Here is a 25,192-nt window from a genome sequence, read left to right as displayed (position 1 = left end):
TGATCAATGCACATCACTGGATGACAGGAAACAATTTCCAATCTAGCGTTTGCTTTTGACTGCACATCTGGGCACCAATACTTTAAGAATGTACAGCCTTCTTCAGGGGTAGCATTTCTATTGGGAGTAGTGTGGGAAGACAGGTTGATAAGACATTTGCTGGAAGTGCCCGCAAATTCTGCCATATAAATATGGGAAAACAATGTATTTTGACTAGTACTCTGATGTTTGCAGGGCATTCTGGGCAAGTAAACATGCTGGGAGCAAAGCAAGCTACGCCACCCCAGATTCCACTGGGCCCCCACTATCCAGAAAAATCAACTGTTGCCATGGTTTCATGGAGCGGGCTGGCCCTGAGCCCAAATACGGCAGCCACCAGCTTTGGAAGTGAATGGAAACAGGGATTTTTTGGGGGCGCTGTTTTGACATATGGACAGACAAAGGGGGGATAAACCCCTCCCCACCTCCAATTTTACCTCACTCTGGGAGCAGAAATACTTTCCCATTACATTTCTCATCTTATTCCCTGTTTCTCTGGTGGGATTCTTGACCCCCTGTGGGGAGCACCTTATTGGTTAATACCCGATCCACACTCTGAAAGGTGAAAAAAACCTGTCTGGGGCGCAAATAATTGGTTGTAGGGGGAATGGGAAGGGTATCCAGCACCAGTAAGGGTCAGCCGTCCCAAAATACTAAAAAAAAAAATCCCAAAAGTACCTGGGCCCCGACTAACACATCAGGCGTACTGTCTCAATTTGCGTTGTGGTGCAACAATAATTAGGTATACGTGGTGTAGAATGGACAGTACACAGCTGCAGTTCACAAGTGCACAAGACTCTGTAGTCCATTATATAACACCTGGAAGGGGGGGGGTGGAGAACAAGAAGCAGGTGCAAATACACACTGCTCCTCTGGATCACCTTCTGTAATATGGTCTCTGGTGTCTAAAGTGCTTTCCCTAACCCCCCTACCAATTGGTGGTAAACACCCTTAGCCTGCCGCCCTGCGCAGGTAAGTAGAAAAATTGTGGTCTGTGTGTAGGGGATGTGCCTTGATGCCAAGACGGGTTGACTTCCCTCTCATTCTTTGTTTAGTAATAAATATATTAAATCCCTGTTGTTAGTGTCAGTCAGTCAAAATAACTGTATTTCGACCGCCAGGGCAATAAAAGTGCAAGTGCAGATAAAATACATAATAAATAGATAAAACAGTACATTTACAGCATAACAAATTCGCGATTCATGTAGTTTGAGTAAAAGATAAAATATCAATAGCCTATACAAAGGACATTTTAGTACGGGGTCCAATGACATTACAGTTATATAAAACAAACTAATCAACGTAATATAACAGGAGTGGGTAATACCTTGCTGTGGAGTATTCACATGGTACCCAGAAACCTGGCTACTGGAATGGCAAAACGTAAGGCTGCAGTCCGACCGCAGGATCCGAAGTGAAGCAGAGTGGCTATGGACACCTAGGCGTCTACATATAGGAGCTAGCCAGGATTTACAGGGGTGGGCATATGCGGGCAGGCAAAAAATATATGTGCTTCACTCTCTGCTGTGGAAGTGTAGACAGGGCATACATCAGTCATCCCACTGGACCACTTAGTTGTAAATGTTATAAACGGAAGGGTGCCCACTCCAAACTGGAAATGCAGTTTCTGGTCTATAAAGACAGTCACCTGATCCCAGTAAATCTCATACACTCTCCAAGGTTTAAAATCAAGTAAGTCATGGACCAGCTTGGAAGACGCAGCTTTTCTAGAGTCATTAGCTGCTACGGCTGCCTAATACGACATCTTCAGTAAGTTTGCATACGGAAAGCTAGTAACAGCAAGATGCTCCCAAAGGTGTGCAAAGCCCAAGGAGCTGTAACGCCTCTTTAATGTTCACAAGCCAGGGAACTTTATGGAATTGACCGGTGGCTATTACATCTTGGAGGGCTGTTGCATAGTGAACAAGTTCTGGCCTTGCAAGCAGCGTTTCTTACTCACATGACCTGTAAAAGCAGATACAGGGACATTTGTGGGAAGGAAAGCAAGGTTGCGTAAGAATTTACGCCCCATAGGGATCGAACCCAAGACCTTAGTCTAAAAAATGCAAAGCGCAGGTGAAATGGGTTTCGAATAAGACACACAGTATTTTTTGTTTAATTCCCCGTGAGCTGTTTGAGCTTTAAGGCGGCTTTGTTAAAAAACAAGTTACTCACCTGTACACTATGGTTCTCCAGTATTGATATCTTTTATAGATTCACATGCTTGAATCTTCCCCGTCGTCATGGTGGGAGTCCCACGGTAACAGTAAAGTATCAGTATAACAGTAAAGTATCAGTATAACAGCTTGAAGGATAACCTCCCTTGAAAATGAATAGCATATAGCAACCAGTTAACCTAATTAAAGAACATCCAGACTCCAGCCAATTATATCACAGACCCAGAGTGTCCATTCCCTGCTGGGCCACCATACCTCAGATCTCGAGCACAAGTGTAGTTAGTAAAATAATAGAGGTATGGATGGTGCATCTGTAAGGGGAGGACGGAGGGCTGCATGTGAATCTATAAAAGATATCAATACTGGAGAACCACAGTGCATAGGTAAGTAACTTGTTTTTTCTTCAGTATTGTATCTTTTATTGATTCACATGCTTGAATCAGACTAGTAAGCAGTACATGACGGATAAAGGAGGTGGGGAAAACAGATGAACCGTCCCATCATGTGACCATATTATGTATGTATGTGTGTGTGTGTATATATATATCTATCATCTGTCAAAACCTCAAGAGATGAACAAACTCTGAATAGTGGTATAAAAAAAAACTCTTAATGAACCTCAATAAAATGAGACCTACCTTGAGCGAACAGACAACGTAGGGCCGCTTGACCAACAGCAATATCCGTCTTCCGCAAGGTATCCTGGCAGTAGTGCCTTGTGAAGGTATGGACTTTCGTCCATGTTGCCGCCCTGCAGATGTCGGGTAGAGACACTCCGGCAAACATGGCCGAAGACGTTGCCATCTTCCGAGTTGAATGGGCAGTTACTTTAGATGTTAGCGGACGTCCCACTCTTTTATGACAGTACACTATAGCAGAAGAAACCCAACATGCAATAGAAGCTCTAGTCAAAGCCTGACTCTTCCTAGGGGCAGAGATGGTGATGAGGAGTTGCGTAGATTTATGAAAAGGTCTTGTCCTTTGAAGGTAAAACTTCAAGCATCATTTGATGTCCAAAGAATGGAGAGCTCTCTCCACCAGTGGAGACGGAGCAGGAAAAAATTAAGGCAGGACTACAGGTTCATTCAGGTGGAATGTTGTAGGTACCTTCGGGATGAACGAAGGATTAGTGCGTAGCACCACTCTGTCCTGCTGAAATTGTAGGTAAATCCACGTTGCCGTAAAAGCCTGAATTTCGCTAATACGTCTAGCAGACGTGATGGCTAAGAGAAAAGTCACTTTCCAAGAGAGGTATTTCAAATCACACTTGTGAATTGGTTCAAAGGTGATTTCATGAGATGAGACAAAACAATGTTCAATTGTCAGAGCACTGGAGGAGGTTGAACTGGCGGGTAGGCTCTAAAAAGACCTTTCATAAATTTGTTTACTGGACTGCAGGACCACAGGGACAACTGATTTGAACGTCTCCTATACCTTGAAATTGCAGCCAAATGAACTTTAATCGAAGAGTGGGAAAGGCCAGCCTTGGCCAGAGATAAGAGATACGGCAAAACGTCCTCCGGAGAAGAGAGTGGATGGCAAGAGTGTTTTGCACTCCAGGAGCAGTATCTTTTCCATTTGGCCAAGTAACACTTGACAGTGGAGGGAGCACGGGCCTTGTTAAGTATGGAACAGCACTCCTCAGAGATAGCCAAGTCACCAAACTACGCATGGTGAAGAGCCAGGCCGACAAGTGAAGAGAATGAATCTGTGGATGAACCTTTTTGCCCTGGTTCAAGGAAAGCAGGCGTTGCGAAGGATGAAGACGTATTGGAGGAGCCTCTGATAGGCGAAACAGTTCTGTGAACAAGAATTGCCTTGCCCACGCCAGGGCAATGAGAATGATGTGGCAAGGCTCCTGTTTAATCTTTTGTAGAACTCTCTGTATCAGTGGGAGCGGAGGGAACGCGTAAGCAAATGCCCCTTCCCAGGACAAGTGGAAGGCGTTCCACAGAGAACCTGGCTGAGGAAATCTGCTGGCGTAGAATTCTGATTTTTTTGTTGAGTGATGTAGCGAAGAGATCCAGGGTTGGAAATCCCCAAAACTGAAATATTTTTCCCAGCTCAATGGCATCCACCTCCCATTCGTGACACTGCTTGGTGTCTGCTGGGCGCATTGGCCCATTCGTTTAACACCCCTGGAACGTGTTGTGACTTGTAACAAAATATTGAGGTGAATCAGCCAATTACAAATTCACTGCCACAGACCTGAGAGGGCTGGAGATCTCGTCCCCTCTTGTTTCTGCAGATAGAACATGGTGGTTGTGGTGTCCGTGCGGACGAGAATCGACGAACCCTTTATCCTTGGTAGGAAGGAACGGAGCCCTAGGAAGACTGCTTTCAGCTCCAACACGTTTATGTGGCATAGAGACTCCTGGTCCGACCACCTCCCTTGGACCTGAAGTACCTTGTGGTGAGCTCCCCATCCTTCCATGGAAGCATCCGTTGTCATTATCATCAAAGGTTTTGCTGGAAGGAAGGATAGGCCTTGTGAGAGATTGCTTCTTAATGTCCACCAGGACATCCCCCATGATTATCTCTGGCGTGATTGACACAGTGTTTTCGAAGGAGCCTCGAGCTTGGATCCATTGGGAGTCGAGCTGCTCCTGAAGAGGTCTCATCCGCAATCGACAGCGAGGAATTAACGGGATGCAGGATGACATCATCCCCAACATTGATTTGTAAATCCTCACAGAAACGCAGCTTCTTGAGGAAAGGGACTGAACCATCCTTTGAAGACGAGAAATTCCTTCCTCTGTGGGAAAAGCCATTGAGCGGCTGGTATCTAACATTGCTCCCAGAAACACGAGAGACTTGGAGGGGAGGATAAACAACTTTTCTCTGTTGAAATTGAGACCCAGGGAGTGAAAAAGGCGAAGACAGGCGCTTGTGGACTCCCTTGTACCCTGAAAGGTTGGGGCCTTGAGCAACCAGTCGTACAGGTAGGGAAAAACCTGGTGGCCGGAACGCCAGAGATAGGCCGCCACTGGTGCCAAACACTTGGTGAAAACCTTGGGCGCTGACTTTAGCCCGAAAGCTAGCACCTTGAATTGGTAGTTGCACCCTGCCACCTTGAACCTGAGGAAATGACGGTGCTTTGGATGAATGGTAATATGGAGGTACGCATCCAAATGATCCAGGGGGGTCATGTAATCTCCTTTATCCAAGAGAAGGAGAATCTCCTGGAGAAACAACATCCTGAGCGGCTGACTTTGATGAACTTGTTCAACAACCTGAGGTCCATAACCAGCCTCCATTTTCCAGTCTTTTTCTTCATCAGAAAAAATTGAGAGTAGAAGCCAAGGTTGCGCGGACTGTGTGGAACTGCTTCCATTGCCTGTTTGTAGAGAAGGAGCTTTATCTCCCTTTTGAGAAGCACCAGATGACGGTGAGCAGTCTTTCTTGGAGGGAAATTCGGAGGTGGTTGTATAAATTCCAGGGTGTGACCATGGTTGAAGATGTCTAACACCCATCTGTCAGACGAAATGAAGTTCCATTAAACAAAGAATTTGGAGCAATTGTGAGCCAATTGGAGTGGGACTGGGTGACGGGTCTCTGAAAATTCTCATTGCGTTCTGCCTGTATCATGGGATTTTCCTCCAGATGCGGGGCGCCTTCGTGCCGGAGCCCTCGTGTAAGCTGGTGCGGTGTCTGACGAAAGGACTGTGCAGAATACTGAGCCCGGAAACCCTGTTGGTAGTAGGGCTGAAAACGCTGTTGGAGATAGGGCCGAGATGTAAATTGTCCCCTTCCTCGAAAAAAAGAGAACTTCTTCTGTTGCAGATTGGCTAAAGATTTCGCCATATCCGTGTCAGATTTGATAGCTTGAAGCGCCTCATCCACATGTTTACCGAAAAGATACTCCCCGTCCAATGGCATGTCAAGTACCTTATCTTGGACTTCCGAGCGAAATGTCGCCTTCAGCCAACCCTGTCTGCGCAACACGGCAGCGCCTGCCATCTGCCTAAAGGCGGTAGAAGAGATGTCCAGTGCAACATCGATGACCTCCGATGAGGCGCGCTCTCCCTCCGAGAGTATTTCTTTCGCCTCCTTCCTCTTGTCCTCAGGCAGAAATTCCACATAAGGAGCAATGTCTGACCACATCTGTCTATCGTAACTCCCAAGGATGGCCAAGGCATTGGAGGCTCTGATGGCCGTTGCCGCCAGCGCGGAAATCTCTTCCCAATATTGTCTAACCTGCGCCCTTCCTTGTCTGGTGGAGCGGTACACGGTGAAGCAGGGATCTTAGATCGCCTCTGAGCAGCCTGCATTATTACAGAATCAGGCTTTGGATGGCCAATGAGACATGCAGGAGAGTCCTCAGGCGCCCGGTACTTCTTGTCTAATTTTGAAATAACTGCTGGCACAGAAGCTGGATTTTTCATCAACTTAATGCCATCTTGCCACAAGAAGTCAACAATAGGGATTTCCCTAACAGAACGCTGTGTGGCAGCCTTAAAATCATATAAGAAGCATTCCGCTTGCTTGACCTGCATGGGGAGGTCAAAGCGTTTTGACGCTCTTTTGAAAAGGTCATGGAATCGGCCGATATCTGCTGGAGGAGAATCAGTCACTGGGGGCGTTGGAGAAGGCGGTGTGTGTGCCACATAGTCCATCCATTCATCATGGACATCAGAATCCACTTGTACCTCTCCTTCTTCCAATTGTTGGTCACCACTGTCTGATGCTTGAGCAGGAATCTTCAGGGGAGGAAAGGACTTCTGTTTTCGTGGAGCAGGTGGAGTACAACTACAGGATCCTCCTGTCGAGGAACTGGCGTTTCAGCTACATTAGCATCAGGGAAACGTTTATAGTAGGCACTGAGCATCATACGCAAGTCCGTGACCAGTGACATCGGTACGTTAATGGAGAGTTCCTGTTGACGGTCCTCCTCCTCTTCCTGCTCATAATAGGGGTAATGCTCTTGAAAAGTGTCCATGCGCTGCATGCCTGAGCATCTGTCTGAGAAGGAATATTCACCGTCCAAGTACGCAGAAGGGTCATCTGGTTGGTCTTCTTCCTCTGATTCCTGGCACTTTACTCTAAGTTGAATGGGGCTGTAAGCAGGGCCAAAAGGACCTTCATCCTCCGATTCCTGGAAATCCAGGAGGCGAGAAGGAGGCAGAGGAGAAATTGTAGAAAAGTCCTGCAACAATGAAGGAATTGTTTTAGAGACTGGCATGTCCATTTTCCGTCGACGAGGCAGAGACGCCCGTCGACGGGACGGAGACGCTCGTCGACTGAACCGCCGACGGCTAAGCTTTCGAGGATGTTGAACTCCTCACAGGAGCCGCTGCCGACATCACCACTTCAGTTTTCGTCGATGCCACAGCCGTCGCAGTCTTGACCGTCGATGTCGTAGATGTCACTGAAGAAACCGTCAACGGAGCCCTTGCTTCAACAGTCACAGGTGGAGAATGCCTTGTCAACAAGCCCGTAGACGGGCAGATTTCCTGAGAGGGAGTATGTGGCGCAGGAGGAGAAGCAGAACCTGATATTTTTTGGACCCGAGATGAGCCAGATTACTCCTTTTTTGCCCTTTTTTTCACAGAAGGCTCCTTGCTCAGATCTTGACATTTTTGGATCTCTCTGGACAGAAAGAGGATCTTCTTCCATCCTTTACTTAGAGGCGGTATGAGGCCTCTCCTCACTCTAGGAGTCAGAATCTTTTACAGATTTTCTCTTTTAAAGCCAGAGGAGAAGCCTTCCCTCACGATCCTTGAGGGTTTTTGATGAAAAAGTCTGGCAGTGCTTACAGTCTCTAGGCTTGTGATCTGGATGAAGGCAGTATAACCACTCTTTATGAGGATCTTCAGAGAAGAGCCTGGCCTTTCCACAAGTCTTGCAGGGCCTAATCAGCCCTTTTTTTAGACTGACATTCTGCAGCAAATACAGAAAGAAAAGGATAAACTCACTTTCTAGCAGCACCTCAGTTAAAGAGAAGGTTGAAGAAAAGGAACTGCTAGCTCAAAGTTTAAAAGTTCAAGGTAGAAACACTGACTGAGCAGAGCTCAGGGAGATTCCCTAACACGACGTGCGGTAAGAAATCTGAGGTATGGTGGCCCTGCAGGGGAAGGATACTCTGGGTCTGTGATGTGATTGGCTGGAGTTGGGATATTCTTTAATGAGGTTAACTGGTTACTAAATACTACTGATTTTCAAGGGAGATTATCCTTTGAGCTGTTATACTGCTATTTTACTGTTACCGTGGGACTCCCACCATGACGATGGGGAAGATTAAAGCATGTGAATCTATAAAAGATACAATACTGGACAATATGAGATTGCTAAGACAAACGCCCACCGACCATAATGCCCAAATAACTAAAGCAGTCCCCCGTCTGAAATGGTACCCACCCTAAAACAATATTCTTCCTAGACGACTTGTCTGGATTAAGTGACATCAACTTTGTTTTAGTGATACTGATTTCCAGTCCCCAAGCAAGGCAAAACTTCTCAAAGCGAGGAAGGAGTTTCTGTAATCCACTTGGAGTCTTGGAGATCAGGAGTGTATCGTGGGCAAATAAGAGATTTGGGGTTTTGGTTCGAGCCAGCACAGGGGCATCTGCTTCGACCTGTGTCAAGAATGGGATGATATCATTGATAAATAGAGAAAAGAGAGTGGGGGCCAACACACAGCCCTGGCATACACCTCTGAAGAATGGAGTCTTATCGTTCAGTTCATCCTGTTTCCCCCATCTGATGCGAGCGAAATTGCTCTCATGGAGATGTATCATCAAAGACGAGAGACTCTGGAGCATTTTCATTGCAGCAAAGACCTGCCAGAAGGTAGTACGTGGGACCCAATCAAAAGCAGATCTGAGGTCGACAAAGGCAATATAAAGTTTGCCTTTGTCTCCACCTCTGGTGCGGCTTGGGGCTGCAATTTGGAACCGAGTGGTTCGTAAAATCATTCAGGACAGACCTTTTGCCCCGGAGGCGGACCTATGGCAGCTGCCGCCCTTTTCACAGATTGACCAGGTGATGTCGACAGAGGCATGGCAGACGGGGGGCTGCCTGATGTTGTCAGACCTTTATCCGGACGGAAAATGTATCACTTATCAGGAGGCTGTGACTGCCTTTGAGTTGGGGGCAGGGCAGTTTCTGCAATATGCAAAAATAGCGGCAACGGCACGACAATTATGGCCTAAGTTTCCGGAGGCCCCGAGGCACACCCGGACTCTGGTCACTATGATCGCCATGGCGGGAGGGTGAAAATGTGTCACTCACCTCTATAGGGCGTTACGGGACGATAAAAAGAACGGACCCCTAAAAGTAGACGAAAAAATGGCAGCAGGTGTGTCCTCAGGAGGTCACGACACGAGACTGGGAAAGGATACATGAGAGTGTGCGGAAGGTGTCAGTGAGCAATCGTTTTAAGCAAATCCAGTACAACATAATACATATGACCTACCTCTCCCCTAGAAGGTTGCACGCCATTGATGGCTCCAGGGACCCCATTGCCCCAGATGTCGCTATGATCCAGCAGATTTTGTGCAGATGGTTTGGACGTGTCCATCAATCCAGACGTATTGGGGGTCGGTTCTTGGTGATCTGACCCGGATAACCGGATGGACTATTGCATTGGATCCCCGCACATGTCTCCTAGGCTTGATTCCGCGGGACCCGAAACGTAAGATAAGCAGGCGGTTCCTGATCCTGGGGCTAGTTATTGCCAAGAGGCGCATAGCCATCCACTGGTTAACGCAGCAGGGACCGCCATTGGCAAAGTGGAGGTCCGATTTACGAGAGTGGGCCCTAGCTGAGGAGGGGCATATACGGAGTACCAGGAAGGATGCCAAACTGCCTGAGGTGCTACTGGCATGGGGAGCGATGATGCAAGAGATAGCGGGACAGGCCTCCCAAGTCACTATATCCAGTGTAGCTGTGACGTCTTTCGGGAGGGGGGGACCCCAGGACAGGGGAGGGAGACAGAAGGCGGCCCTGCATGAGTATATCGATGCATGGACCATGAGTTACGTTGACCCGGCAGAGGGGGGGAGGGCATGAAGAGGGGACGTTGGGTTGGGGGAGGAGATGGGAGGTGGGAGGGGGAATTTTCTACATTTGGAGTTGTTACTGCATATCTAATGAGACACCGGCAGAAAATGTTGAAGATAATGGACATTCCACGGCAATGAACTTGGACATTGTTGTTCTGGATTAGGCCACTGGTAACTCACAGTTATTTGTCTCAATGTTTATTATTTCTGTGCTTCTTCGCCGAATTTATCGATAGTGATCTGTTCTGATGTATATTAAAGTCAGCGGAAGTTGTAATATTCCGAAAACCAATAAACTATGTTTTAAAACCCCCCCCAAAAAAAAGTTTGCCTTTGTCGATAACGGTACGCCAATAAATCAGGAGAAAAAGAAAAGACATATCAATGGTAGATATTTTAGTCCAAAAAACCTGCTTAAAATGGGCTCAAAATATCCATCTCGAGCATCCAATTCTGGATTTTGGCAAGCACACAGCGGGAGATTTAAAAAAATAAATAAGTAGGTTAGTCTTATTGGTCTATAGTTGCTAGGGTGAGACCGGTTGCCTTTTCTGTACATAGGTATTACCGTGGCAACTTTCCAAGCCTCGGGAATAGGGGTCCCAGCAGCAACGGTGTTGGGCAATGGATAAGATGCTGCAGGCCCAAGTCTCAAAATCATGCAAGAAGACATTGGCCCGCACACTGTCCAGCCCTGCGGCCCTACCCATTGTGGTGGATAAAAGAGATTGGACCACCACATCCTGGGTGTCAAACAATGGTGTGACGAGGATGAGCCTAAGAAACCTGAAGTGATATCAATGGAAGTACTTGCTGGAGTGACTGAGTATAGGTTGCTAAAATACTCAGCACACATACAAGGGGCAACATTATTTGCAGGTTCAATTGTAACCGTGGCACAATTACGAGATATTAACTGCCAGAATAGAGTAAAGTCTCTGGCTACACAAGATTATTAGGGCAGTCCATCTCTGGTCATCTCAATTCTGTTTGGCTAGAGTGATGGTTGTTTTATAGGCCTTCCTGGTTAAGGGGATTCGAATTGTGTGTCTAGGTTTGATGGCTCTAAGGAGCATTGGGCTTTGTGGCAATCATTATTAAACCATAAGCTGGTCTTGGGAGTGTAATTTCTGCCCCCCTGGGGATGGCAACCATGGGGTAAACCTCCCAAACTGCACCTTAGGCAGATTGACAAGCGCTGGCAAAGCCAATAGATCTCGCCTATGCAAGAGCTATTGGCTTTGCCAAAATGTGTTAGCCATGCTGTACACCAGTGTGGCTTTTGTTCAGCGTGGCTAAAGGTTAGTGGGGTACAGGAGAGTAGCATGGAGCTGCTATAGAGTAGAGTGGCGTAGAACGGAGTAGATTGTTGAAGAGTGGAGTGGCACAGAGTAGAGAGGAATGGTGTATAATAGAGCGGAGTAAAGTGGCATGGAGTGACATAGAAGTGCTGTAGAAAGGAGTAGTGTGAGAGAGTGGTCAAGAGTGGAGAAGAGTGTTGTAGAGTGGAGTGGCATAGAGTGTTAGTAGAGTTTAATGGCGTAGAGCATCATAGAGTTGAGTATTGTAGAGTGTAGTGTCGTAGAGTGCAGGGGCGTAAAATGCATTGGTTTTGAGTAAAGTGGTGCAGAGTGCATTGGCATAGCGTCCAGTGACAGAGTGGGGTAGAGTGCAGTTGCATAGAGTAGAGTGGTGCAGAGAAGATTCTTTCAGAGTAGAGTGAAGTGGCATAGAGGGGAGTGGTGCAGGGTGGAGCGGAGTGGTGCAGGGTAGAGCGGAGTGATGCGGGGTAGAGTACAGGGCTGTGGTGTACAGTCACGTAGAGTACAGTGGTGCAGAATAGATTAGAGTGGCTTGGAGTAATGCAGAGTGTAGTGCATTGACAGAGAGCACTGTAGAGTGGCATGGAGTGGAGGGGTGCAGAGTAGTGTGCAGCCGCATAGAGGTAGAGTGGCGTAGAGTACAGTTGTGCACAGTAGAATAGAGTGGTGTAGAGTGCAGTGATGTACAGCGAATTGGTGTAAAATGGCGTAGCGTGCATTGGCATAGGATGCAGTGGTGCAGAGTAGAGTAGCACTGAGTTCAGTGGCAGAGAGTGCAATCTTGTAGAGTAGAGAGGCATTGGGTGCAGGGATTGAGAGTGCAGTGGCACAGAGTAGAGTGGTGCAGAAAGCAGTGGCCTAGAGTACAGTGGTGCAGAGTAGAGTGGCATAAAGTGCAGTGACATAGCGCATAATGGTATAGGGTGGCATAGTGTGTTGTAGAGTAAAGTGGCATAGAGTGCAGTGGTTTTGAGTACATTGGTGTAGAGTGTAGAGGTTCAGAGTAGAGCAACGTAGAGGACAGTGGAATAGAATATAATGACGCAGAGTTGAGTTGAGTGGCGTAGAGTGGAGCAGCATAGAGTAGATTGTTTCAGAGTAGAGTGAAGTGGCGTATAGAGGAGTGGTGCAGAGTGGAGTGGGATAGAGAAGTAGAATAGAGCACAGACGGATACAGAAGGGTGATGCAGAGTAAAGTGCTATAGAGTGCAGTATCGTGGAGCGGTGCAGAGCGGAGAGACTGGAGTAGAGTGCAGTGGCGCTGAGTACATTGTTTCAGAGTATATTGAAGTGGTGTGGAGTAGTGCAGTTTCGAGTGCACGGGCATAGAGTGCAGTGTTGCAGAGTAGAGTGGCGCAGAGTGCAGTGGTGTAAAGTGTAGAGGCATAGACTAGAGAGGTTTAGAATGCAGTGGTGAAGATTGCAGTGGTGCACAGTACAGTGGGGTAGAGTTCACTGGCATAGAGTTGTGCACAGTAGAGCGGTATATGGTGAAGTGGCATAGAGTTCAGTGGTGTAGAGTAGATTAAAGTGGTGTAGAGTGCATAGGGCACATTGGCGTAGAGTGCTGCAGAGTAGAGTGCAGTGGCATAGAGGGCAGTGGCGCAAAGTTCAGTGGCAGAGAATGCATTGTTGCAGAGTAGAGTGGTGTAGAGTTCAGTGGTGTAGAGTTCAGTGTTGCAGAGTAGAGTATAGTGGTGCAGTGCAGTGGTGCAGAATAGAGTGGCATAGAGTGCAGTGACTCAGAGTGTATGGTTGTGAGTAAAGCGGTGTAGAGTGCATTGGCATTGAGTAAAGTGGTGCAGATTGCAGTGGCGTAGAATAGAGTGGAGTGGGATGTCGCAGGGCAGATTGCTGTGAAGCAGAGTGGAATGGCGGAGAGTGGAATAGAGTGGCGTTTTAAAGTAGAATGTAGTGGCGTATAGAGTTCAGTGTCATAGAGGGCAGTGGTGAGAGCAGCACAGAGTGGATTGGCATAGAGTGGAGCAATGCAGAGGAGAGTGGAGTACAATGCATTGCCGTTAAGTTCAGCAGGGTACAGTTCAGAGGCAGAGAGTGCAGTTTTGCAGAGTAGAGTGGCATACATAAGTGGGATAGAGTGGAGTGATGCAGAGTGTAGTGGCGTTCAGTGGTATAGAGTAGAGTGGTACAGAGTACAGTGATGTGTCGTAGAGTGCATTGGCGTGGCGTACAGTGGAGAACAGTTCAGTGGCAGAGAGTGCAGTCTGCAGAATAGACTGCTGTAGAGTTCACTGGTGTATCCTACAGAGGCATACAGTGCATTGGCATAGAGTGCACTGATGCAGAGTAGAGCGACGTAGAGTGCAGTGACATAGAATAAAATGGCATAAGGTGCAATTGCGTATAGTGCAGTGGCATAACGTGTTGCAGAGTAGAAACTTGTGGCGTAGATTGTATTGGTTTTGAGTGAAGCGGTGTAGAGTGCATTCGCGTACAGTGCAGTGATGCAGAGTAGAGTTCAGTGGCGCAGAGTGGAGTGGTGCACGGTAGAGTAGCATAGAGTGCAGAGTATATTAGAATGGAGTAGAGCGGATTGGCATGGAGCGCACTGGTGTGGAGTGGTACAGAGTAGAGTGCACTGGCGTAGAATGCAGTGTTGCAGTGTAGCGTGGCGCAGAGTGGAGTGCGGTGTGGAGTGGTGCAGACTAGAATCCAGTGGTGTTGCGTGGTACAGGGTAGAGTGGGGTGGGGTAAAGTGAAGTATGCATGGTGTGGTAGCGTACTGCCATTACAGACAGCACATCTTCAATTGAAATGACCAATACATTTGCCTATACATACAGTTGTACTGATAAAAAGAATACAAAGCGCAAACAATAATGTGTGGAAGTGTCATTATCTAGGGTACTGATTTGTTTTGATCGTATCAATATATTTGTTTCCACCACACATCGGAATTCCCACAAAATTTGCTTTGTTTGCGCTTTTCTTTCTTTTTTTTCTTAAATACCTCTTTATTAACTTGAAGCAGTGAAAAAGAACATTACACCACTGTTGTATACAGTATGACAATAAGATATGACAACACAGCATTGCACAATGTCAAACATCTTGAGTTTAGTAAGGGACAACCCCACGCTCACTCCCTCCGGGGCTCCGTCTGGCCCTCCTCTTCATGTATTAGAGAGTATAGCGTTACCCCCATGGGTGCAGTGCACGGATTCCCTCTATATTTATTCCATTTGTCCCACACTTTTCCACATTTCCGGGGGCACCCTCTATTCATATAGACAATTTTTTCTGCCCATTTGTGCTTAACTAATTCTGAAATATTCAGAAATATCTGTTCATTTACCGACACCGACATTTAAACATTTCTGTGTGCTAGAAAAAAAATAACATCATACAACCTTCCTCAAGCAGACCCCCAGGAGCCAGCATGATTGTAACATAAATCCTCCCCCATTCAAGTTAGAGAAAAAGAAATAAGCACCAAGCTCTCTGGAAAACAGAGCCGGACATGTGACCTTTGCCTATGAATACAAAGCAAATGTGACAAGAACAAGATTTAAAGACATGTTTACAGAAATCCAGTACTGGTGGAAGCATATAGTAAATAGGGTTTTGGCAACTGAAGGGAAAAACCCAAGTAAGACAGCCTAAAACAAATAAAGCCAGCAAACAGAAAGCAAGCAAATGTGAGTTACAAACCACAAAGCCAATCGTAAGCAATGGGTGGAATGAATGCTTTCCCATGGAACCTTCCCAATGTCCCCAAGATGCTGTTAGCAAACCAGACAGCAGTGCTGTGTGGTAGGCTTTGACCGAAAAATGAAAGTGTTGCAACAACATGAAAATTATCTCCAGCACCATATGAACCATATCCAACAGTCTTGGCCCCACGTTTGTGCTCTCAAGAGGTCTCAAATGTTGCTAGAGATTTTAAACCCCTTGTTCCCCCAGAATGAAGTATAAAAACCTTGTTTTTTCCCTACGACACATGAATCTTTGAGTCTTGCATACCTTCTGATGTCAGAGTGGAAACAACACAAGCGTGTTTACAGTATGGTACTAAACACAAAGCGGCCTGAGCTGGTGTTAGAGCTTTTTATTATAACACAGCAAGTAGTGTCGAAGGGGGCGATGGTGGGGAGTGGAGGGAGATGGTCTGCATGTGTGGGTCATTTTGGGTAGCTTGGTGTGTAAAGCTGTGTGTGTGTGCCTACACTAGTGCTGAGACACATCAGTTCAGTGGAGTGGCTTCTCTAAGGAGATGGTTTGTCTGAAAGGGTGGGTGGTTCAGTAGACTATTGGTGTAAGGAACACTTGGGGAGGGCTGCGTGCTATAGGTGATCTTGATAGAATGTGTAAATGTTGGACCGCTCCTCATTGGAGTCATGTCTATATTCCAGTTGGAAGGGAGTCTCTTACAGAGGTACAACACAGTGGTACCAGGAGCTGTGTGTGAAGGTGGTCCGGAGACAAGATTTAAGGGGTTGTACTTCTTGTTGTTGAGGTATCTATGATTATGAGGAGGCCTCTTACAGCGGTACAAAGTTACAAACCAGTGGTATCGGGGGCTGTGTGTGGAGGTGGAGAGACTATGGTGCCCACCTAGTTCGCGAGGTACCCATTCTTACGTTGGTAGGGAGCCTTTTCTATATGAGGAATAGGGTGGTACCTGGGGCTATGGAGGTGGTTTAGAGATGGGGTGGGAGCACTCCTACCTGACGAGACATCTTTCCTATGTCGGTAGTTAGCCTCTTACAGATGTGGAACAAGGTGACAAGTGCCACTTAGTGATGAAGGTCATGGGTACGGAATGGGGTTGGGTTTGGGGGGTTTGTGTGTTTGAGGGGGCAACGGAGGACTCTTACCTATGTGAGACATTGACACAGTGGCAGTGCCCGCCTTGAGCTCACTGTATATGATCACAGCAGCAGCGTTCCTGCAGAGGGCGCTGAAGACCATTTCAGTGCTGCTCCCTCGGGCCACCAGCACAATCCACAACCCTGCAACGCCCTTCTCTCCTTCCCCGGGGGTACAGCCAGGTGGAAGACCCCGGCACGCAATACTCCATGTCTGTAGCTCAGCCCTTCAGGGCCTCGGGAGGCACCCCCTCCATGGCCTTCATTGGAAGACAAGAGCTCGACCAGGCTCAGGATGAAGGGAAGCAGTGAGCAGAGGACAAGGAAGCCAGCCGAAGGTGGGTGGAAAGCTGTGTTTGGCTCTGACATTGCGTGCACCCATCGGTCAGTTGTAATATAAAAATGCACATGCTGCAGCACACAAATACACCCTCCTCTGTAGTCGATAGTTTCGGTTTGCCTAATCTTCGCAGCTCTGAACTGAATTATAAACTGGCTCTTGCCAGTTATACATTACACATTTGGGGAAACAGATAAAGAAAGTGAGTTAAATATATTTAATGTATCTTTAAAGGAATGTAAACAGAGGCAGCTACATGGGGAATGAGATAATTATGAAAGTGTAAAATTTGTGTTGAAGGAACATGCAGGCAATTATCTGGAGAATACAGAAAACGAGAGAGGGGAATTGGATAACTCACTTAAGCAGCAAAAACATACTGGACATATTTGTAATACTTAAAAAAACGACTATTAGCCAAATGAAAGGAAGTGGGTACAGGCTGCAACAACACACTGCACATGCTATGTCCCTTGAAAACAAGCCTGAGACATGCTCCCTTTTTGCCAAAAGAAGCCCAAAACAAAATCAATACCACATAAAGCAAAAGAGTTGTTAAAAAATATACACTGGATGGATGAAAGATATCAAAACCAGTAGAACGGAACAATAGCCAATAGAAACATGGATATTTTTCGGCTTTAACGTACAATTTAAAACAAGTGGGCACCATGCAGAAAAAAAGAAAGTCACGCGGCCTCCCGAAGCAGCCCCCATGCTTAAAGATGAAGCGCGGCGGCCGTGAAACAGGCTCTGCACTGCTCAAGGGAAACGAAACGCGAACGCTTGTATAAAGTGCTATTTCACATTAAAAGTAATAGTTCCTGCGCCAGTCAAACAGGGCAAGTGGAAGGCTACATGTAATGAGGCACTGCTGCGTGGGAGTGAACAACCAACGAAAAGGAGGAACTAATAGTAAAGATTAACCACTTGGAAGCAAGAATTTTTAAAGGCCACTGAAATAAACAAATGAAAAGCAACGGGCTGCAAGTTTACAAAGTATACATGACATGTCTCGAAGAGACAGCGCAAGCGCTGTCTAGGCCACACCTAACTATGTGGGATCTTCATACATGCAAATATTTTAGAAGAGGTAAGGGGGAGATTTTTTTTTTAATATTCGGGAGAATGCATTTTTCCCACTGACTTATTGAAAAGGAGGCCATTTCAGGAGGTAGACAGCCAAAATAAAGACATTTCATGTATGAGTCTTGAGATTGGGAAAGCGTCCCGATTTTAGGATGTGCCAGCCCACACCTCATTCTGTCTTTAGTAATAAAAATATAATCCCTGATGTCTAGTATGCTTTCTGCCCACCTTGAGATGTCAGATGGGAGATTATATATATCTCCTTGATGCGCTAGAAGATTCCATCCAGAGCATTCAGGTTATTTTGAAGTTTAAACATCCAAGAGTGTCAGGCTTTTCCTGAGGATACGAACAGGAACACTGTATATTAGGACACCCACCCTAAATAGATTACAGTGGTCGTGACTGGTAAACGTTTTCTGAAGGGGGAGTCAGCTGAAGTGCTGATACCGGAAACCTGGCGCTTCTCCAATTCTAAATTAGGGAGGGGAACAGCAAGTTTGGCTCTTTGAAACAGCTGAAAAGTGATAGGGTGGTGAAAATAAAACGTCTAAACAACATGCTAAAATCAACAAGACCATAATTTCGTTGGCTCTGCTGCTTTGTTTTGAAACTCATGAGATGAAAATGTCAGATGTTATTGTATTTTATTTTTCCGTTCAGTTCGTCTTAGCTCTGTACTGGTTAGTAAAGGTAGCCTGTTTGCCCTGAATCCATGAACTTTTAAATTGAAATCAACTTGGCTTGCCCTCATGCCTTACCATAGAGCATTTCCCTGTTTGGTAAGCCACCTTACTCACCAAACTAGTTACTATTTTGAGTCTACTTCTCGCCACACCTAAAATTATTATCTATCTCAACTGTTTCCCATGCTGACTTCACATTAGCCATTAGTCAATCACATTTCAATTTTCTAGCTCTCCCTCACCTTATAATACTTTCTTCAATTTTCTATTTAGCTTGCCTTAGGAACAGCCCCCTATGTACATGGCTACCTACTGTGAATCAAGGGGCGATAAAGCCTACTTAATCCATCTGCCCCTCCAAAATGATTGGTATCCCTGTGGTCTACAATCCATTAGACTAGATCAACCAAGGGCCCGACACCCAAAACTTTAAAACAATATGTGCATAAATAATACATAGACTGTCCTGACTTTTGTAATTCAGCTCAGTTTCATGTTCAACCATACATGTCTTGAAGCAACACGTTAACCATCCTGCCTGCAACTTGTTTACAATTTTGGGGTCAATTATTTAGACTTCAGTGTTGCACAAACATGCTAACTTTCAATGCCTATTCACCACAAACGGCCAATGATAGAATAAGACAAACTTTATAGTTAAACAAGATAACATAAACTGAATATGCCTTTGTTCTTCAATACTTAAAAGAACACCATACACAACAAAAGCATGACACACTTTGATCATACCGAATGTACAAGTTGGTTGCACAACATTGTTCTCGGATTGTTTTGTCCGCTGACCGTAAGCTGTTTTGAGTTCCTCTTGAAGCTCTGGAGGGAGTGCAGCAAAAACCTCTGGGTCCACCTGAATTACAAAAAATAAAAATAAACATATCACATTTTCTTAGGTGTCAAGTGCCACATATCACGTCATCTATGGTCACTAGATCATGCAACCTGAAAGAAGCACAAAAATGATTTTTTAGGTACTTATTCTCATCCTAACAAGATAGCACCAAGCACATAGGACCGCTCCAGAAATGAATAAAATGGCATTTTGATTATATCAGACGCTTTAGCAAGAAATAGGAGAGCTGCGATTTTGTTGATGCTTTGCGCATCTAACTTGAAGAAGTTTCTTTAATTTCATAAAATCCTTTTTTTTTCTTTTTAACTAGCAAGTGTCAGAACCCCTTTCAGAGGGCCACGGGGCAAACAGGAGCTTGTGGGGAGGGGGGATTGGGTGCTGGGGGAGGTAGAGAAGACACAGGGGGTAAACACAGGCTCAGAAATCAAAATAGGTTCAGTAGCAGCAATAAAAAACTGTCCAGTATTAATATACGAGCACAAAGATAAATACAGCATACACAAACACAGCCCCCCCAGAGGTCAGGGCTCTAGTGTTTAATGACAGTCCACTGAGTCCAACTTCCCTGTTAATACCAGTAGGGGTTATTTCTCATTCACTAAAGGTGACATTTAGGCTAAGCGCGACTAATGGTCTCAGTTTCAGCAGTCCCACTCGAACTCTGGTAGAAAAGTCAAAATTGTCCCAGTGCTGAAGCAGTAACAGACAGACAAGTTCCCCCAGGGCAGTGCAGGTCGTAGCTGAGTCTTTCACGTGCCAGCAGGGATCGTCCAACTGAATTCTTCAAGAGGGCCTCTCTTGTGGGCATGGTGGCTGCAGCGGCAATCTCAAGTATCACACATGCGGCTCTGCAGAGGTTGCTGCAGTTTGTCCTCAGCGTTCCTCCGATGCAACAGTAAGTTTCTTTTGGTCTACTCTGGGGGAGGGAAAAATACAGTTCATGATTTCAATCCTTAGTCAGGGCTCGGGCCCGCACAGGTAATCCTGCATAAGGGCAATGAACTGGTAGGTGCAGTAGCCATCTTCTCATACCTCACTACAGGGATCCACTTGCTAGGATGACCCATTGGTACTTCCTCCCTCCATCTCTCCTCTTCCTCACAGGACTCACTGGTCTTAGCAGACATTAGTGCTTCAGGCATGTGGTCTTGGATATCTGTAGGAGAGTAGGATCTGCACCTTATGTTGCCCCCACTTTTTTTTGATGTTTACACTGGTTTCTGGCTATAGTCTGGCTGGGACCCTGCTAATCAGGGCCCCAGCCACTCTGTTCTTTCTAAACAACTTGGAGTGCATATTAGGTGCACTAGTGATTGGATACTGTGGTACCTTATGAGCTCCTAGTATATGGTACCTTAGGTACCAAGGGCATAGGTACTTCACAGGTCTACCAGGGGCTGAAGCATGTATTATGCCACCCCTGGGAAGCAGACTAAATCTGACACCACAGGCCTGCTACTGCAGCCTGGGTGAGGTAGTGTTAGCACTCCTCACTGAGATATAGGTTCACTATATCTCACCTGCACACACATTTAAACCTATCAGTCACCCCTAAGGCAGGCCCTATCAATCCTGAGGGCAGGGTGCTTGGTTTCCATGTGAGGGGGGTGCCTCTGCCTGAGCAGGGCCCCTCTGCAGCTCTCAGAGTCTATTCTCTGGGGCTGTTTGTGAATGCGGTCAAACCATACATTCTTAAGTGCATTATAACCTTGCGGTAAATGCTAACTCTGGGATGGCTGCATCAAAACATGTTGTGTTTGGTATCAAACGCTTTAGCATCATACCCCCACACCAGTAATTGGTGTGGGAGTATGATCCCACCCTTCTAGAAGGATAGACATGTACCCACTGTGGAAACACTGTAGAATCCTGAAGAGCCCTGGCATCACAAAATGGATGCCACCAGTCACAGTTACTGGGCTGCCCTCCCGCTGATGACCGAAACTCGCAGTGGAGGAGGCCCAACAATAGGCATCCTGTCACAGGGAGGTGTGATCACCTCCCAGACAGGGTTTAGTGTATTGGGGCTAGGTGGGTGCACTCCTAGAGTGCTTTGAAGTCCTGCACTGGGGGAGCAGTAGGCTCCTCTGTGCATACACCAGTTCAAACCGGCTCAGGGGCTACCTGCCCCTGCTCGGACGCGAAACTGGACAAAGGGAAGTGGGTGTAGCCACCCACTCCCCTGACCCTCCCATAGGTGGGGGTCATAGAGCTAGTCCCTCCCTTCCTTTCAGTACAAGTTAGGGAACCCTTGCCATGGCAAACTAGATATCCCTGGACGACGCTCTGAAGAAGAATCCTGGACCTTCGACGTTCCACTACCTCTGGAAGACTGAAGAATCTCCCTTGGAGTCAAGGAGTGACTTCCCTGCTTGGCAGGCACCAATCTTTGCAATCAACGGTCGCAAACTTTCCTGCTCCCGCCAGAGTCCGAAGTCCCTGCAGCCCAGGAAGAGGATTTCCTGACTTCATCAAGGCCATTGTGAGTCCCCAGCGACGCTGAGGCAAGTGGACCCCACGAGTGACGAGGAACCGCAATTCCTGGGTACCGTGCACTATTTTCGAGGGCAACCTCTTCTCGACGTTCTACGAACTTGTGCTTTGGACCACGTGTGGTCCAAGCATCCAGCAGGATTTCCACCGAAGATCGGAGGCCTACCCCGTGCCCGAGTGACCGTGGGCCCCTGTTGAGTGAATCCTCCCGAGGCGTCTTTGCGATCCGTTGCCGGTTGGCTTGTGGGTCCCCAGAAGACTTTTCTACAATTCCAAAGGGCTCCCCTGGTTGCTCCAGTCCTGCCCTGACTTACCCTCGCTGGGTGAGTCCCTCAGACCTTGCTGGTCTGCACCGCTGACTTTTTACACTTTCCACGAGACTTGCTGTTGCCAAGGCTTGTTGGCTCAAATCTGGGTCGTCGACACCGCAGTAAGCTGCAGACTTCGTGGGACACGCCGAATCCAGCTCCTGGTCTTCGTCGACGCCTCCTGGACCTTGTGGCTGAAGAGTCAAGACACCCGTGGATCACCTGAAATCACCCGACGACTGTGGGCATCCATCTTCCTTGCCCCGGGTCACTGCCAAGTGACTTTGAACACTGTCCCCTCTGCTTTCAGGTCTTCCTTCTTCTGAATCCAGCCTTGGATTCCACCGGATACTTCTCCTGTCTTCACAAGCAGCAGGTCTTCTTTTTCTCCCATTGAAAACGACGCCGGGACCCGAGACCAAAAGACACCTATGCACCCGGCTTCCCTGGGTGAGGTAACTCCAGCACTATGGTGCTCCTGTGGGTGTTGGCTCTAGAACTACTTACCCTGTGAGTGACTTGCTTGTAGACTCTCCCGAAGTATAAAAAAACTCTAAATTTCCAATCGCGACTTGCTCCATTGAAGTCAATTGGGATCTGCAGCTGTGTTCTCACACTGCATGCGTCTCCCGTGGGTCCTTTACTTACCTGCCTTGGGTGGATTAGTGAGGCCCCAGCACTTCTGAAGGCCCTAGGCCTTGTCCCCTTGCAAGTCGTTATCTCCAAGTCCCTTTTTTAGTATATGGTCTGGTACGCCCCTAGGGCCCCAGTCATATTTGTGCTTAACTTGTTGTGAAATGTTGATTTGTGCATATGTCCTTGACTTCTAATCTCATAAAGAGATTAGTAGTGTGTGTCTAGTAATAAATAAATATATATTTTATATATATATACCTGTGTGGTGTCCTTTCATTTAGTAATTCAAGAGATTATAAGGTAAAACAAGCTGCTTTACATTCCTCTAAAGACTTAGCCTGAAGGCTGCTCTCCACAGCTACCACTAGGATAGCTTTCTTTAAAAGGTTGTCTTAAACCTACTACCATAAGAGTCGAATTGTACTGGTGCAAGGTGTCCACTTTAACTAGTGAACAGCATATACCAGGCCAACTTCTCACAATATCCCTGGGGGATGACTCCTCAACCAGCTCGGAAACTGGCAGGCCTTACTCTACATCCCTGGTCACAGCCTAGGTCTTTTTAAGAGTTTTCCCTCCTCGCTCAGCCCAACTGGCTGCTTGAAAATTGAAGCATATTTGGGGGGCTTTCAGCTCCCCTTCTTATAGTCCGTTTCCAGACATCAAATGTGATTTAGGGTCTGAGTCTTTGAAGTTTATGTTGGGGAGTCTGCTCCCCTTTGAAGTGCCCTCTCCTCTGCCCTGCCTCGAGAAAGCAGGCTGTCACAGCAGGAGTTACTCCAAATCTGATAGCTCCACAACACAGGCCCAATGAGAGACCAGAGGTTCACACCTAGATGTCAGCCACAGTGATATTTGTATCAAAAGGTTACCCAATGGCCTCAGCCCTGCTCTTTATGATTCCCTTATCACCCACATCTCCTTCCTGAGATGCGCCCAGGCCTCTTTCCAGTGACCTCTCCCTGAATCTAAAAGCCTCCTTTGAAGTGTGCTGGAGAGCTTGTTTCTTCTTCCTCCAATGTGTGTCCCTCCCAACTCACAGGAATGCAGCAATTCACAAATCTGGACAGGGGAATGCCTCTACCTCCTCATGTTCCTCCAGTCAGCCCTTGGCCTCCCAAAGTGGAACCCGAAATATTCCATGTACTATACCATCCAGAGGCGCACATACACCCAGTGCATAAATACATCACAACCGCACTGCACAGAGCTACATACTACCTTGATGTTGACCAAGAGTGAGTTAAGCACACACCAGAGGAACTTTACATGAGGGAGCCTGCAGGTCTCACAACAGTGAAACAGGTAAAACGGCCTGTTCACGTCTACTAATCACTAAACTGTATGAGGCCACCCCTCTTTTACTGCTTAACCCCTGGCTTGGCATTATGGACTGAACTGTTCCCATGAGGAGCAGGGTCAAGAGACTGATTTGCATATGGCTGGGTCCAAACTGGGGTGGCACAGTGAGCAAAAGATGGATTTTAACCAGATCTCTCGACTGGGGGGTGAATCTTTGTTTGATTCAGCATTCCATCCATCATTTGTTGTCAAATAACTCCTGGCAAAGGCAGTAGCATTTCACCACTATGAGGGCAGTGCTTTGGGGCACTCCTCTCTGTCCAAAAAGACAGCAATCCATGAGAAAAGCCTCCATCATGGCGCACACGCATGATCCATGTTTGCTCATGGCAACAAAAACAAGCAACAAGGATCCAGACATCGTTGTAACTGGGGCAGTCAGGGCAGGGGGTACTCGTCAGTCACCATTCGAGGGGTTTTTCAGTCTCAACAGTAAGTAAATACTTTGACCACTGTAAATGTCCAGTGTACATGGCTTAACTAACCAAATTATGGGTTCAAAGAAGTGAACAAAAGAAAAGGCCATATTACTTACTTGTGATCATCAATACTTTTAGCACTGCGCTTCTTTCTAATTCTTATATGTTCGGTCTCCAAACACGAACACTGAGTAAAACGCTATGGAGTTTCTACTATTTCTTTACCTTTAAAACAAATGTTATTACATGTTGCCATAGGTACTTGTACATTGCTTGGAAATGTAGGTCGCAAGAAACAAAAACAAGATGGCCTCTGCTCAAGAGTGCTTTGTAGGAGTTTGTCTGTTTTTGGCTCTTAGGCTGTCTCTTGCCTGATCAAATGTGACAGAAAAATTTAATCAAAAACAGGAGCTCGGATTGGTTCTCGGCCTACATACTGAAGCAGAACCTATTCATGATGCAGCCCAGGATCTCCAAATTAATTTTTCATTCCTATTGCCTCCATGGAAGAATATTGAGCTATGTTCATTCTTTCTCCCAAAACAGAAGATCTAGTAGACCAGAATAGAATATAAATGCAAAGTGCCTTAGGCAACTCTCACATATGCCTGGAAGGAA

At 46.7% G+C, this 25,192-nt stretch overlaps 1 protein-coding gene across 4 annotated transcripts in view; it reads right to left on the bottom strand.

Annotated features, from left to right (window-relative positions):
* The window catches only part of REV1 (REV1 DNA directed polymerase), a 489,784-nt gene that overhangs the window by 38,935 nt on the left and 425,657 nt on the right, over positions 1–25,192 (bottom strand). For all 4 annotated transcript variants that reach the window (XM_085622772.1, XM_085622774.1, XM_085622773.1 and 1 more), the window contains one exon: positions 19,236–19,353. In XM_085622772.1, the coding sequence (XP_085478898.1) occupies positions 19,236–19,353 (118 nt within the window). The remainder of the gene's footprint in view (positions 1–19,235; positions 19,354–25,192) is intronic.

Source organism: Triturus cristatus, chromosome 8 (assembly GCF_964204655.1).
Source record: "Triturus cristatus chromosome 8, aTriCri1.1, whole genome shotgun sequence".
NCBI lineage: Eukaryota > Metazoa > Chordata > Amphibia > Caudata > Salamandridae > Triturus > Triturus cristatus.
The sequence above is the reverse complement of the archived record's forward strand: the minus strand, read 5'-3'. Positions and strand labels throughout refer to the sequence as shown.